This window comes from Podarcis melisellensis (genome assembly GCF_964234715.1).
Source record: "Podarcis melisellensis genome assembly, chromosome: 13".
NCBI lineage: Eukaryota > Metazoa > Chordata > Lepidosauria > Squamata > Lacertidae > Podarcis > Podarcis melisellensis.
Window position 1 is genome coordinate 16,486,453 of NC_138545.1, and position 14,144 is coordinate 16,500,596.

Below are 14,144 nucleotides of genomic sequence, written 5' to 3' on the forward strand. Positions count from 1 at the left end.
AGGACCAAAGGTTCCCCAGACCTGCTATATTCTTTTAAATCACACTTAATCCTTCCTCTCTGAGAGTATGGTCCACAGAGAATGATGCCTTTGATTGTTTCCTATAAAGCTGTCCAATGTTGAAGCCTGCTGGTTTTTATCAAGGCTGTGGAACTGTCGCCAGTCTTTCCTAGAAGCAAAATTAAAGTTTTGGCAACACAACATTTCTGAGGGTGTGGGTTGCAAATAACCATGATAGCTCCGTATCAGCAAAGGTTCACCTACTAAATTTATGTGGGTCACACACTGCTGCTGAAAAGCATAGGAGGTGAGCAGTTGATAAGCAATTTCTTTTTTTAAAGGTCTGCTATCTATATTAAACTGCCCACATTTAAAAACCACATGCATTTTTTCCCATTAATATTTTTATTCATTTTCAGTTCCACTGTATCCACCTACTGCACACACCAACATATAGGGATAACAGCAACATGGAAAGAAATGCCAAATATATGGTGTTAACTACCCAGGGTGCAGGGCACATGGTCTTAGACTTGCTGGTGGCTTCTCTTTCTGTCTTTTGTTAGGTTCATGACTTGGCCTTTATTAGCTTGGTTCCCCTTGATGGTTCCTCTCTCCCAGGTGGTTTCCTGGACAGGGAACGCTGAGGCCAGCTACTTAAAGTCAAATTTCAGTTTAACCTTCCAAACATTAATTAATTCAAACTTTTATTTGACCCAAGCATTTAAGGGGATCTGGTCCCCCACAAACTCATAACAGTATGTTTTAAAGTTTTGTAAATTTTGCTGATTTTATCATTTCAGCTTTTTATAAACTGATTTGAGGGGTCGTTTTTTCCCCAATCAAGTGGTATGTAAATTTTTATGAAATAAATAAATAGGTTTTGAAGAACATGGAGAGGGGGTATCAGCGGAGACTCTAGGCACCCATTCCCTGCCCCCAGAAACACACAAACTGAAATCCTACAAACACACATAAAAGCCTACAGGCATAATATGGAAATGATTGCAACTAATCCTAAAGCAGCAATCCTAAACTCTCTTATCTGGAAGTAACCCCCATTGAACTCAGTGAGACTTAGCTCTGAGTAGGCATTGCAGCATACATACACATGCAAACATAAACATAACCACAGGCCCCATATGCACTATACATTTAAAGCAGTGTCATACCACTTAAAACAGTTTTGGCTTCCCTCAAAGAACTCTACAATTCCTGGGAATTTTAGCTCTGTGCAGGGGATATGTGTCTTCTTATAACTCAGCAACACTAACAAACTTCATTTCCCATTATTCTCTGGGGGAAGAATAAAGCGGTATAATGCTGCTTTGAATGTACAGTGGTACCTCGGGTTAAGAACTTAATTCGTTCAGGAGGTCCGTTCTTAACCTGAAACTGTTCTTAACCTGAGGTACGGCTTTAGCTAATGGGGCCTCCCGCTGCCGCCGCATGATTTCTGTTCTCATCCTGAAGCAAAGTTCTTAACCTGAGGTACTATTTCTGGGTTAGCGGAGTCTGTAACCTGAAGCATCTGTAACCCTTTTTTTAAAAAAAAAAAAAAGCATTTTCAGAACAGTTTTTATATGTGTGGAGATTCCACCACAGTTTCTAGTGGGGTTACCTTCAAAGTGATTTGTTTTTTAAATCGGACAAATTTTCAGGCGCTCCTCTGAGGTTTTCATTATTCATGTTAACTTTTAGTCTTGTTATTTATAGCAGTTTCTCTTTGAAATGGGAGCTGCTGTGTGATGAAGTGGGGGCACTCATCTTGATCTCTCCATCACTACACCCAACCCCCAGAATATTTCCTAATGTGTGCTCATTCATAAGAGTCACTGGCAGATGAGCTATTATCTCCCTTCCCTCAGATTGGGTGACATTATGCTTAGATCACTCTACATAGGCTTGCCACTTTCCTCTAGTCGCTAAAGAGAGCAATCAGTACCTGTGTACTCCACACCAAGCTTAGGCCAGTTCGACTGTATACATCCTTAATATATTCTAACTAAATTATCATGACAGTCACACAAGATCATTTGCATTTTGTGAAATTAATACTACAGTAAAAAAAGGGGGAAATGTAGTTTGTATTAAAAATGTGCCAGGGAAAACTACTGAATCCTCACCCTGCTTTCAGTAGTGAGGTTTTTTGTGTGTGTGTGTTTGCTACATTTCCAACCTAAGTGTTATACGAAAGAAGATGAAAAGCTTTATTGGTTCCCGAAAGTTCTATTTACCTTGCTATCCACTTTGAACCTTTGAAGAAAGTGCTTTACCTGTCAGCCTCACCCACCTCAGAGAAGAACCACATATGATGCCTTTTACTCATTGAAAGAGAGGAACAATATACATAAGGAAATGATGCAACAGATACTTTTGTATGTCTAAGTGGCCCAAATCAGTCCTTGGATTCCAGCTGCCCTTTCTATTCTGGTTCCCCACAAAAGTATCAAAGGAACAAACAGAAAGCAGAAGGATTATGTTCCTCTTCTCAATTTGTTGCTAAGGTTTGCAAAATCCAAAGTCTTGATTCTTGCAAAAAAATAATAATCAAACAAACCCAGCGATCAATCATCCCAAGTCAAGATACTGCTGCTTCTGGGCCAAGGGTACAGCAGCTGATTCAAAACTTTCTGTCTTTTCCAGATAGACAACCACCTATCACAGACAACCACCTTAGCTCTAATGAAGGTTAAGTAAAGCTGCAGAAACAGTGGTATTATAAATTTTAGCACTACAAACTTTACAAGGTTTGTTGGCCTTGCTGTTCCCATGGACTGTTCACACCTGATGTGACCAAAAAAACCACTGGGAGATATGCACACGCCAACACTAGAGAAGGGGAATTCACAGCTGAGAAACAGAACTACACATTTCACCAGGTGGCAGGAAATACTGAAGGCTTTCTGACTGCTAGTCACCTCATTTTTTATTCACCTTTTAAAATACCATAGGCAAAAGCCAATACAGTGGTAGCTCGGGTTACATACGCTTCAGGTTACATACACTTCAGGTTACAGACTCTGCTAACTCAGAAATATTACCTCGGGTTAAGAACTTTACCTCAGGATGAGAACAGAAATCGTGCAGCAGCAGTGGGAGGCCCCATTAGCTAAAGTGGTACCTCAGGTTAAGAACAGTTTCAGCTTAAGAACAGACCTCCAGAAGGAATTAAGTACTTGACCCGAGGTACCACTTTAGGTGTAACTAACCAAAGCAGTTGCACTTGCAGTGTCGCAATGGGGGGCGGGGGGAGGTGTCCCCCCAGTGCCATGTCTGGGGGGGTGACAAGAAGGCACCACGTGAGGGCTCGCCCCGCTGTGGCAGCGCGAGCAGCCATTGCGCCACCATAGTCACATGTGGAAGGTCCTCCGTTCGCGGCTGCAGCCGTGAACAGAGGATCCTGGCACCGTCCGTACGGCGCTGAAGTGGTGCTGCCAGCAAACCGCTATGTACAGCACATATGCGGCGGCGCTATGTATGGCGCATGCGTCATACATAGGGACGCCGCACATGCGCCCTACATAGCAATGCCCTGCCCCAGGTGTCATGATGCCTTTGTTCGCCCCTGTGCACTTGAATAAAATATTGGAGGTGGGGTTTGAAGCCCTGCTCTGTATAATCAATCACAAGACGCAGCACACACAACCATTTGAATAGTAATGGCCACCAACTTGGGGGTGGGCAGCCCCGTTAAATATTTTATTGGGGGCTGAAGGGACTCGGCTCCTAGGAGTCGGCTCCTATGGTTGTAGGAACATGGTCCTCCCAGCAAAATATATTGGGGAAATGTAATTTCCTTGAAATGGAAGCCAGATGCCTGCATTAGACCCTTGCAGCAACAGAGTGAGGACTGAGCATGATAAAATAGTTGCCTCTGCAAAGTTCCCATTAGCTACATAAAAATATTTTTTGCTTCTTAAAGCATTGCTCAATACTGCGGCTCTTTCCCATCTCTCTCACACGACCCGCTGCTGTGGCTTTGCTCACGATGTTGTCAGGTGGCTGCAGCCCATAAGTGCACATTCTGGCTGATACAAGCCACATCACAGTGGTTTGGCTGCTTTAAAACCCACTTCCTTGTCTCGTGAACATCTATCTGCTGTGCCCCCTTTTCTTTGCCTTTTAAAGAAAAGGAGAGAAACATTTGCTCCCTAGGATCTATCCATTAAATGTGCCACCTTTTTAAAGGCAATTTGGTGTCCTTTTCCTACTTAATGTGCAACATACCTTATGGCTTTATCCATAAAGTGATTGCAATGGGATTAGGGGCTGGGCTAGATGTGTTCTTAGGGTCTTTTTCAACCTCATGACACTTGATGATTTGAACAGGAGACTGCTAAGAGAACCAGGATTACTTTGGTGGCCTGGCAAAGTGGCAAAATACTTTTCCACATTACTAAGGTTGCTGCCTCTAGCTCTTTCGGAAGAGGAGAGCATTTTGGAAAGAGGCCTAAGCTTTATCCCTCACTCCTCTGAGCTCTGAAATGTGCTGACTGAGTCTGTGTGAGCAAAGATAGCATATTGAGAAGCTACAGCAGGGAGAGGTTTAGACAAGAGTCGGGCTGCAGGTCAGAGTGTAAAACGCAGCTCTTGAAACTTCACTGGGGTGCAAACCTTCCCCCTCACTCCAAAATCTGGTGGCAGTCAGGGTATGTTAAGCATGCCATGAATCTATGCCGAATCTATATGTAAATAAACCATGTATCCCAGAATGCCTTAAGAGCTGCTCCAGATTGGTATATTCTGTCAAAGGTTTCTGACAAATACAGTGCATCAGTGGTGGATTTATTCTGCTTTAGTTTGTGTCCTGATGTTTCCCCAATGCTAGCACATTATTGTCATCTGGAAAGGAAAAACATAAACCTGAACGTTGTCATAAGAGCAATCCAGGCAGAGAATATAACAACTCTGGGTCAGCTGCTAAGGCAGACCCACTATCCTGGTAGATCTTTCAGAATCAGCAGGGATACAGATGCATGATGGAAAGCGTAGCTGGAAGGCTCAATTGTCATGTCCCAGTGGCCTTCTAGCAGCCCAACCAGCAGGACTGGGCCAAGACATTTTGGCACCTGAGGTGAACCATAAAATGGAGTGAAGATCTACCTCAGGAACAAGGGAGGACTAAAGAGCTACATCGGGAACAAGGTTTAGAACAATGGTTCACCAGGAGGCTGCTGTAGAGGTGGTCTAGGGAGGGGCTGCCAAGGAAACAGTACATCCAGATTCCAAGGAGTGCACTGCAGCCGTCACTGTCACTGTGGCAGTGGCAGCAAAGTTATCCCCACCACAGTAGAATGCACGCCTCCATTTAACTTATAAGAGGACTCTAGAAAGGGAGCTGGCTCCTGAAAAGTAATAACTTTAGCAACTCAACCTCACAAAATTTTAACAAGACATTGTCATAAGGCATAAACACACAAATCAGGGACAGTGATTTGCCCAAGACAGGGAAGAGATAGGAACTGTCCCTAATAAACAGGGATAACTGAAGCATTTGTCATATTCCTCCAGGACTTAAATTTTTAAGGGCTATTTGCCAAAAACACATCATCTAAAATTGGCAGAAGTGACACATCAGTGAGAGCTAGAAACTTTATTTTCCTCAGCCAGCAAAAGAAATAGACACAAGCTGATTAGTCTGACCAAATATAGCCCTGGGGGAGAAGTCTGTCATTCATCCGCTTGTGGTAAACTTCCTTGCTATTTAAAAATACAGATATATGAAAAATTAAACTTCCTCTTTCCTGTACTTTGGCGACCAGTAGTGAGGTGATGCAGAGAAATAATAGCAGGACAGAAATGACTATATGGGATTATTTATGGCTGAGTCCAGCATTGCAATACCACTTTTGTGCAGTGACGTGAACTCACTGCATTTGCAAGCTGACCTCTTGGAAGTAGACGGGAAGAAATTCAAAGTTAAACCGACACCGTCATCACAAATATGGTATCCTGCTTGTTTCCTTTTTAGATAGATAGATAAGGGAAATGTACTGGGGTCAGACCTGAGGAAGCTTTATATGTAGAGCTGCACTCCATGTTATTGGACTACAACTCCCATCAGTCCAAGCTACTTTGGCTAAAGGCCAAGGATAATAGGAGTTGTCATCCAAAAACATCAGAAGAACATCACACTGGCTATTCCTGACCTAAATAGCAATATATTTGTATAGGTTTGTTGTGGGTCATGTCTGATTTATCCATGAAACCCTTAAAGGCTTGTGGTTCTGTGTCCAGTTTCTTTGTAAGATACGGTAATTGCTTTAGCTGGCCAGCTAAGTAGCATAATTTACATGTCCAAAGAAGTTGCCCTGTTGCCTTAAGGGAAAAATTGGAGCAACCCTCTTCCATCCCTCACCTAATTGGAAGTGACTATACCTTGTAAGGTAGAAGAAAAATAGCCAGAGTATCACCAGAGATTGGTGAGTTAATTGTGTTCAAGGTCCTTGCATTAATTTACAAGGTTCTTGACAACTTTGGCGAAGGATCCCTCAGGGACCACCTGATCCCTCAGTCCAGGGGAGTCACTAGGAGTTGTTCCCCCGTGGCTCAGATGCACAGCTTGTACCCACCAGGTGCAAGCATTCAATATTATGGGCCCAGTTTTATGGAACTCCTTCCAGATGTGGCAAATCAGCCCCACCCCCACCTACTGAATCCTTTTTTTTTATTCCAGCATGCATTTTAACTGAAGTCTGGTTTTATAATTTTAACTCTTCGTTGCATTGCATCAGATTGTAATTAAGCGGCATATAAATTGTCAAAGGAAATAAGGACTCAATTAATATTTCCAAAGAGTCCTGTGTACTTCTTTTATACCAGCTACTAGAAATCACAACGGCGGGGACGGGGGAGCGCTCTTGCCAGCTCGCTGGCTTTCCCAAAGGCATCCCATGAGAACAGGGGTGCTGGATTAGATGGGGCTCTGGCTTGATCCAGCGACAAGAGGGTATTCTGCTAACTTGCTGCAAAACATCGTGCTTAAGAAAAAACCACCAGCAGCAGCAGCAGCAAAGCAAAGCAGCAAAGAGTTAAAACCACAGAGCGACCGCGGCATTCCCAGCTTTCTGCCAGCCAGGCTGGTGGTCCCTGAAGATGTTGGAGATCGCTGCAGGAAAAGAGAAGGGGAGCTCTAATAAAGGATGCACCTTCCTCCGTGGCTGCTCCTCCCTCCAGCTGGGCTTTGCTGGCTGGTGGATGCTTTAAGCCACCTGGGGAGGCGGCTCGTGCCAGGAGCCATCCGGAGGGGAGGCGGGGATGGTGATGTCAGGGGCACAAATACCCTGAGTTCGGTAAGTTGGCCGGGTGTGGGCGAAGGGAGAATGAGAAAGAGGACGGATGTGTGCTATATATATATATGATCATAGCATTGGGAGCCTGACGATCATCTAGCCCAGCCTCCTCTGCGATGCAGCGATAATCAGCTGTCCCATACGGGGATCGAACCTGCAACCTTGGCGTTCTCAGCAACACGCTCCAACCAGCTGAGAGAGAGGAGGAGGGGGGCAGGCAGAAAGGAGATGAACCGCGCAGGGAAACGGCAGTGGAATGCAGCGGGTGGGAGAGAAGATATAATGGGTGTTCTATAGTGTAATGCTTAGGAATGAATTGGAGCTTTACTAGCGGATATTTAATTATACATTGCATGCCGAAAAAGAAAGGTAAGCAAAGGGGAGGACCAAAAGAAGAAAATGCACATCTCACTGCAGGATTCAAGATAGTAATTCTCCCCCAATAGTTGCAATGGCAAAGTCCGCTAAACATTTATAAAGAAACCCTCATTTATTTACAGCACAGTCCTAAGCAGGTCTGGTCAGAATTGAGTCCTGAATTCAAGGTGAGTTACTCCCAGAAAAGTGGGGTTAATATTGCAGTTTTAAGGCACTACAAGGGATTGAACCTTTGATCTTAATTTTATTTACTTACAGCTTTATTGGTACTATTTTATTGATTAATTTTATTCATTAAATTCTCTTACAATAGTGCCAGCTGCTGCCTGCCTGCCTGCTTGCCTGCTATTGTCCTCCAGCCTCATTTTATTCCAGTACTGGATAAGCAGCTGCAATATCTCTCTAGTTTTGTTGCACATTCTGATTCCTTCCTACAGGTGTTTAAAACTACGAAGGGTATAATATAGTGTTCTTGAGTGCTCAAAGTCCTTTGTGTACAATGATCTCAGTAACCCTTACAACCACCGTGTTATATAGGTCAATATTATTCCCCTCATATTGTAGCTTGGGACAGGGTGGGACTGGGACTGAGAATGAGAAATAGCAAGCAGTGTAAAGGTAGCCTCTTTAATAATGTGCTTTAACTTCTGTAGTGGGCTGGCCATCATGGTGGTTGTGTGAATTATATGACCCTGCTGTTCCCATTTTGCAGATAAGGGCCTTATTAAATATGGAGAAGTCAACATTTGGATCCATCTTCAGAATCTACTTTATCAGTGATGCCTTTGGCCCAGTCCTCTGTTTTGCATGCCCTTACATAATGCAGCCTAAACACATGGATTTGAAGCAATTGCTTATTCCTTCCCTCTCTTTGTTCTTTCCCTGTGTTGAATTATAGACTGTAACCTTCTCAGGGCAGGGACCTGTTTTCTCGTACTGTGTTAAGTTCCATGCACACTGATGGCACTATGCAAATTAATAATAAAAAAACACGCATGAGGGAATCAACCTTTTTATGAGTGAAGCATACACACAAAGACACATATACACACACACATTGCATTTTACAATAAAATAAAAGCTCAGGAATTGAAATTACACTAGAGCCATTTTTACCATGTTCATATTGATTGTGTTTCTTTTCTCATCGTTACATTTAACTTTTATAAAATTAACTCAGACTAACGTTTTTGTATTGTCATGTAGTCCAGACATCTTACTGCTCTCTCCCATCATTGCTTTTTTGTTGTTGTGGGGTGGGGAGGGGTGCCCAAAAACATAAAAGGCTGAAAGCAAATGGGAAGAAAACAGCATATTTCATCAGTCACCCTACCTCATCCATTAGAAACGGTGCTAATTAAATACAAAAGACACACACACAGGAAAGCAGTAGAAAGGATTTCAAGGGGGGGACGGACCAATAGTAATAACCAAGGTACATTATATAAGATAGAGGATACTAACGAAAAGAAAAATAGAGAGGGGAAAAGAGGGGTGGGGAGAAGGAAGGAAGGAAGGAAGGAAGGAAGGAAGGAAGGAAGGAAGGAAGGAAGGAAGGAAGGAAGGAAGGAAGGAAGGAAGGAAGGAAGGAAGGAAGGCAGGCGAGAGAGAGATTGTATATGTAGTGCAGAGGAAAGGTATTTGAAAATGGGTTGGGTGTGTGTGTTATCGCCAACCCTTTCATTCCAATGACTTATAAAAAGGACCCATCGTTTTAAGAACTTGATCTCTTGTTGGTTTCTGGCTTCTCGAGTATGGCATTTTAATGCATTTTACCGCTTCTCATAATTTCTCTGGCCAGTCTTTTCATTGGGGGTGGGGGGTCACTTCATCTTCCAGCATTTAGCTAGACAAATTCTGGCTTGTGTTTCTTAAAATGAATCCTGCAATATACATACCAATTTTCTTGAATCTCTGAGCATTGTTTTGGTCTGGACCCCCAGCCACCTGCCCCATTTCCCTTTCTTCCCCACACAGAACACATTGTATTATTTAACAGTATTTGTTTTTCTTTTTGGAAAGTCCAATAAAAAACTATTATTAATAATAGTAATAATAAAAAATCAAAATTCCAAGAATTCTGAATTTTATCCCTCTGAACAAAATACAGTAGGTTAGCTTTCTATATATATGTGTGCTTTGAAATTCATGGTAGCTGCTAACATATCTAAAATAAAGGTATCTTCTAATGAAAATGAGTTACTAAGTATAAATACCATTAAAGAAATTGTGGAAAGAAGTACAATAGTAGCTTCCCAAATTGCAAACCAGGGGTGCTTACTGGTCAAAGCATTTGACAAAGATGGGTAATAAACTCCATTTTAGGCCCCTAAACTCATTGGGTTTGGCCAAACCTACCTTACCTGTTTGTTTTTCAGCATTTGTAGGCTCTTCTATATCAAAAAGTCCTCAGGGCAGCTGAGTTAATAAAAAAAATTAAAAGACAACAATAGGAAAATTAATAGAATACAATGTTAAGCAGAATTTAAATTCCACATTAAGCTCAGAAACAAAAAGGGGAGTGTCAAAAATGAAAACAGCAAGATTTGAAAGCCCTAGGAAATTAAGGTTGGTGCCAAGGAAGCCTCTCTGTGGAGGGCATTCATTCATTTGACATTCATTCGATTCATTTGACATCTCTTCGCTGGTGGGGACACCTAAAGAAGATCCTCCAGCTTTGATCTCAGGGTCCAGGTAGGTATGTTAGGAGCGGCGACCCTTCAGGTAACCCTGTCCCATGCTATGAAGGGCCTTAAAACAGCATTTTGAATCTAGCCCAGAAACAGACTGTGAGCCAATGTAGATGCCAAAATAACATGTATGGTGTAAGATGTTTTTAACACTCAGTCCCAGCGAGCAATCTTGCTGTCATGTTCCTTACCAGCCGGAGTTTCTGGATAGTTTTCAAAGGCAGTCCCCTCCACCTCACGACATGTTGTAATAACCTAGATGGGAGATTACCTGGACATGGTTCACCAGAGCAAGGCTTTCTCTGCCCTGGTAGAGTTATAGCTGTCCTAGCTCCTGCCAACCTAGCAGTTTGAAAGCATACCAGTGCAAGTAGATACATAAGTACCGCTGTGGTGGGAAGCTAAATGGCATTTCCATGCACTCTGGCTTCTGTCACGGTGTCCTGTTCCACCAGAAACGGTTTAGTCATGCTGGCCACATGACCCAGAAAGCTGTCCATGGACAAACACTGGCTCCCTCAGCCTGAAAGCGAGATGAGTGCCACACCCCATAGTTGCCTCTGACTGGACTTAACTATCAAGGGGTCCTTTACCTTTACCTATAGCTGGGGTACAAGCCTAGGCTGGGAAGAGGCACTCTGAGCTAATGACTAAGATTGCTCCACAAGTACCTCTGAACTACAAAACTGGCCCTTGAGGGAGAATGCAACCTCCTCCAGAACAGGTTGAACACAGAAGAACCACCTATTTACAGTACCAACAACATTTTGTCTGGATTGAGCCTTGTTTATTGGCCCTTGTCCAGTCCATTTTCACGTCAAGCCACTGATTTACCAACACACCTCACCTAGGTTTTGATGAAAAGGATAAGTAGAACCCAGAGTTACCTGCAAATCCCCCAATGACCTCACATAGTTAAATAGCATGTTTTGAAGATAAAGAGGAGGGGATAACCCAATTGATGGAGGTTAACCTGACCTTTTAAAGGGGACTGTTTGCTCCTGTAAGATCATTTAGAATTAGATCATCTGAGGAAATTCTATTCATGGTACCACACTACAGAATGTCATAGGGCAGTGACCCCAAACCAGGCATTTTCTATTGCTGCCCCTCTTCTATGGAAGTCCCTTCCCTCTGCCATACATGAAGCAGCAACCATCAGTTGCTTCAAATATCTTCTAAAGATATATATTTTCACCAAGACGTTCCCTGACCAATAAGATTAGGGCCTGTTTTTATCTGTTTGAATTCCTGTTTTCATGTGCTTTGATTTGCTTTTACATTCCATTTTGCTGGTTTTATGTTGTATTTTGTTTTAAAGATATTGTTCTGCTGCTTTTAAGTTGTACACTACTTAGAGATTTTAAAAATATTAAGCAGGTTTTCAACATAATGCCAAGGAAATAGAAACGACTCATAAATGATTCTTGACAGAGCTTGTGTGATCCATAACCCCATTTCTGTGTTTTTTTTCCAGTCTCAGTCCAGGATCTCATGTCCTCCAGGCTCCTAGAATGGAGCAGGAAGAGGATCTGATTACCCAGAGTTCAAGGGATCTACCTGAGGCTCCTAGAGGACACATAGCAAGCGGTGGGCCTGGGATGGGGGGACTTGCGGGCGAGACGGCCCCTTACAAGTGCTCTGTTTGCCGAAAGAGGTTCAATAAGACATCCAACCTGGTCCAGCACGAGAAGATCCACACGGGCGAGAAGCCCTACAAATGCTCGCAGTGCGGGAAAAGGTTCACTCGGAGCAACAACCTGGCCGAGCACGAGAGAATCCACACAGGAGAGAAGCCTTTCAAATGTCCCGAGTGCGGGAAGACCTTCAACCGCAGCTCCATTCTGCTCAGGCACCGGAGGATCCATACGGGAGACAAGCCCTACAAGTGCCCCCGGTGCGGGAAGAGTTTCGACGAGAGCGCCCGGCTCCGGGTGCACCAAAGGACTCACCTGACGGAGGTGGCCTACCTCATCGACAGCAATGGGGAGGCCACGGCCATCGACACGAGCGGCGTGGCCCACAGCTGCTCTGACTGCGGCAAGACCTTCAGCCTCTACTCCAACCTGACGAAGCACCAGAGGATTCACACGGGCGAGAAGCCGTACCAGTGCGCCCAGTGCGGGGTCCACTTCAGCGAGGCCTCCAACCTGATCCGCCACCAGAGGTACCACGCACGAGACAAGCCCTTCCAGTGCCCCATGTGTCAGAAGAGCTTCGGCCAGAGCTCGCACCTCATCCAGCACCAGCGCATCCACACGGGCGAGCGGCCCCACAAGTGCCCCGACTGCGGGAAGAGCTTCATCGAGAACTCAACACTGAGGAAGCACCAGCGGATCCACACCGGGGAGAGGCCCCACCGGTGCGTGGAGTGCGGCAAGAGCTTCAGCCTCAGCTCCCACCTGGTGACGCACCAGAGGAGCCACACCGGGGAGCGGCCTTACAAATGTGAGGAGTGCGGGAAGGGCTTCGCCGACACGTCCTCCCTCATCATCCACCGGCGGAGCCACACCGGGGAGAAGCCCTACAAGTGTGATGTGTGCGGCAAGGCCTTTGTGCTGAGCTCTGTCTACCTGAACCACCGCCGGACTCACACTGGGGAGAAGCCTTTCGGCTGCCCCGACTGCGGCCGCGCCTTCCGCCAGTGGTCGCAGCTGGTCATTCACCGGAGACTCCACACGGGGGAGCGGCCCTACAAATGCCCCTATTGCAACAAGGGGTTCTGCGACAGCTCCACCCTGACGAAGCACAAAAGGACCCACACAGGAGAGAAGCCAAACACGTGCGCTGAGTGCGGGGTGAGCTTCGGCTCGAAGGCGCAGCTGGTGGAGCATCAGACGCTGCACGGGGGAGAGGCATCCGCTCTGGCTATCCTGTAGCCCACAGCTGGCCATTGAGAACCTTGCCTTTTATATTGGAGGTCCAGATGCCGTTGGACTCTTCTTCCCATCATCCCCGGTAGCTGTGGCCAGTGGTGAGGGATGATGGGAGTTGTAGTCCATCAGCATCTGGATGGGCCATTGTTGCCTTTATTTTTGAGATGTGTATGGGATAGCTCTGCTAGCTGTTTGCTCATCTCTCTATTCTTTCTTGACCCTTTGCCTTCCAGTGCCAGTGAGCATGGCAACCTTCACCCCGTCGCTTAGTGTGAGGTGCGTTGGTTGCTGGGCATGCAAATAGGGATGAGATGAAGGTGGACATCGGAGTGGTGGCTGGTAATGTCGCACAGACATTAATGCCTGCCAGAACCCCTCCTTGGTTTCCACAGATGGGCACATAGGTGGGGGCTACTTTAACAAACAGGCTATTATCCTCCCCTCACTCTTTACTTTCAGATGATGCTCCTATGTGCACCAGCAAAACAGTGGACAGACTCACAAAGTATGGAACGTTGAGAGATGCACACTTGAGATTTTTTTTTTAAAAAGGAGTAGAAAACCTGCCCTCTATTTTTTCTCTGTGTAGAATTTTGAGAGTATAAGAACAGAAATTTCTCCAGCATAGCACTGTTATTAAGGGTTAACAATTACCACAGCTGCTATTTTTTCCTGCATTCCACTTGGTGCTACAAAATATTTTTTTTCTCCTTGTGAAAGGAATATCCCACCATCCATGGATTTCACGGAAGAGACCCCATTGTCTTTTTACATTTTTTTTAAAAATGTCTTTGAAAGCACCCCAAAGCCAATAGCACTGCTTCCTCAGGTATAAGGAGCAGCGTGGGAACTTTTGGCCCTGTTTAAATCACCCAAAGCTTGCTGTGTTGTCACACAAAATATAG

At 44.7% G+C, this 14,144-nt stretch overlaps 1 protein-coding gene across 6 annotated transcripts; it reads left to right on the plus strand.

Moving 5' to 3' along the window:
- Positions 1 to 6,681: 6,681 nt before the first annotated feature.
- On the plus strand, positions 6,682 to 13,605 carry LOC309353979 (uncharacterized protein). Of its 6 annotated transcripts, none has more exons than XR_014162144.1 (3): positions 6,682 to 7,295; positions 7,796 to 7,844; positions 8,391 to 8,665. XR_014162144.1 is itself a non-coding variant. In XM_081883655.1 (3 exons), exon 3 carries the CDS (start codon positions 11,878 to 11,880, stop codon positions 13,240 to 13,242), a length of 1,365 nt encoding a protein of 454 aa, XP_081739781.1. In that variant the 5' UTR covers positions 6,844 to 7,295; positions 7,796 to 7,840; positions 11,841 to 11,877; the 3' UTR covers positions 13,243 to 13,605. The 6 variants fall into 6 exon arrangements, 3 of the variants coding, with proteins under 3 accessions (XP_081739781.1, XP_081739779.1, XP_081739780.1); XR_014162145.1 differs by having other exon boundaries at positions 7,796 to 7,840; positions 8,386 to 8,665; XM_081883655.1 differs by lacking the exon at positions 8,391 to 8,665 and adding an exon at positions 11,841 to 13,605 and having other exon boundaries at positions 6,844 to 7,295; positions 7,796 to 7,840.
- Positions 13,606 to 14,144: the final 539 nt, after the last annotated feature.

Coding starts and splice junctions, on each gene's coding strand:
- LOC309353979 (XM_081883655.1), top strand. CDS start 11,878: ATGGAGCAGGAAGAGGATCTGATTACCCAGAGTTCAAGGGATCTACCT.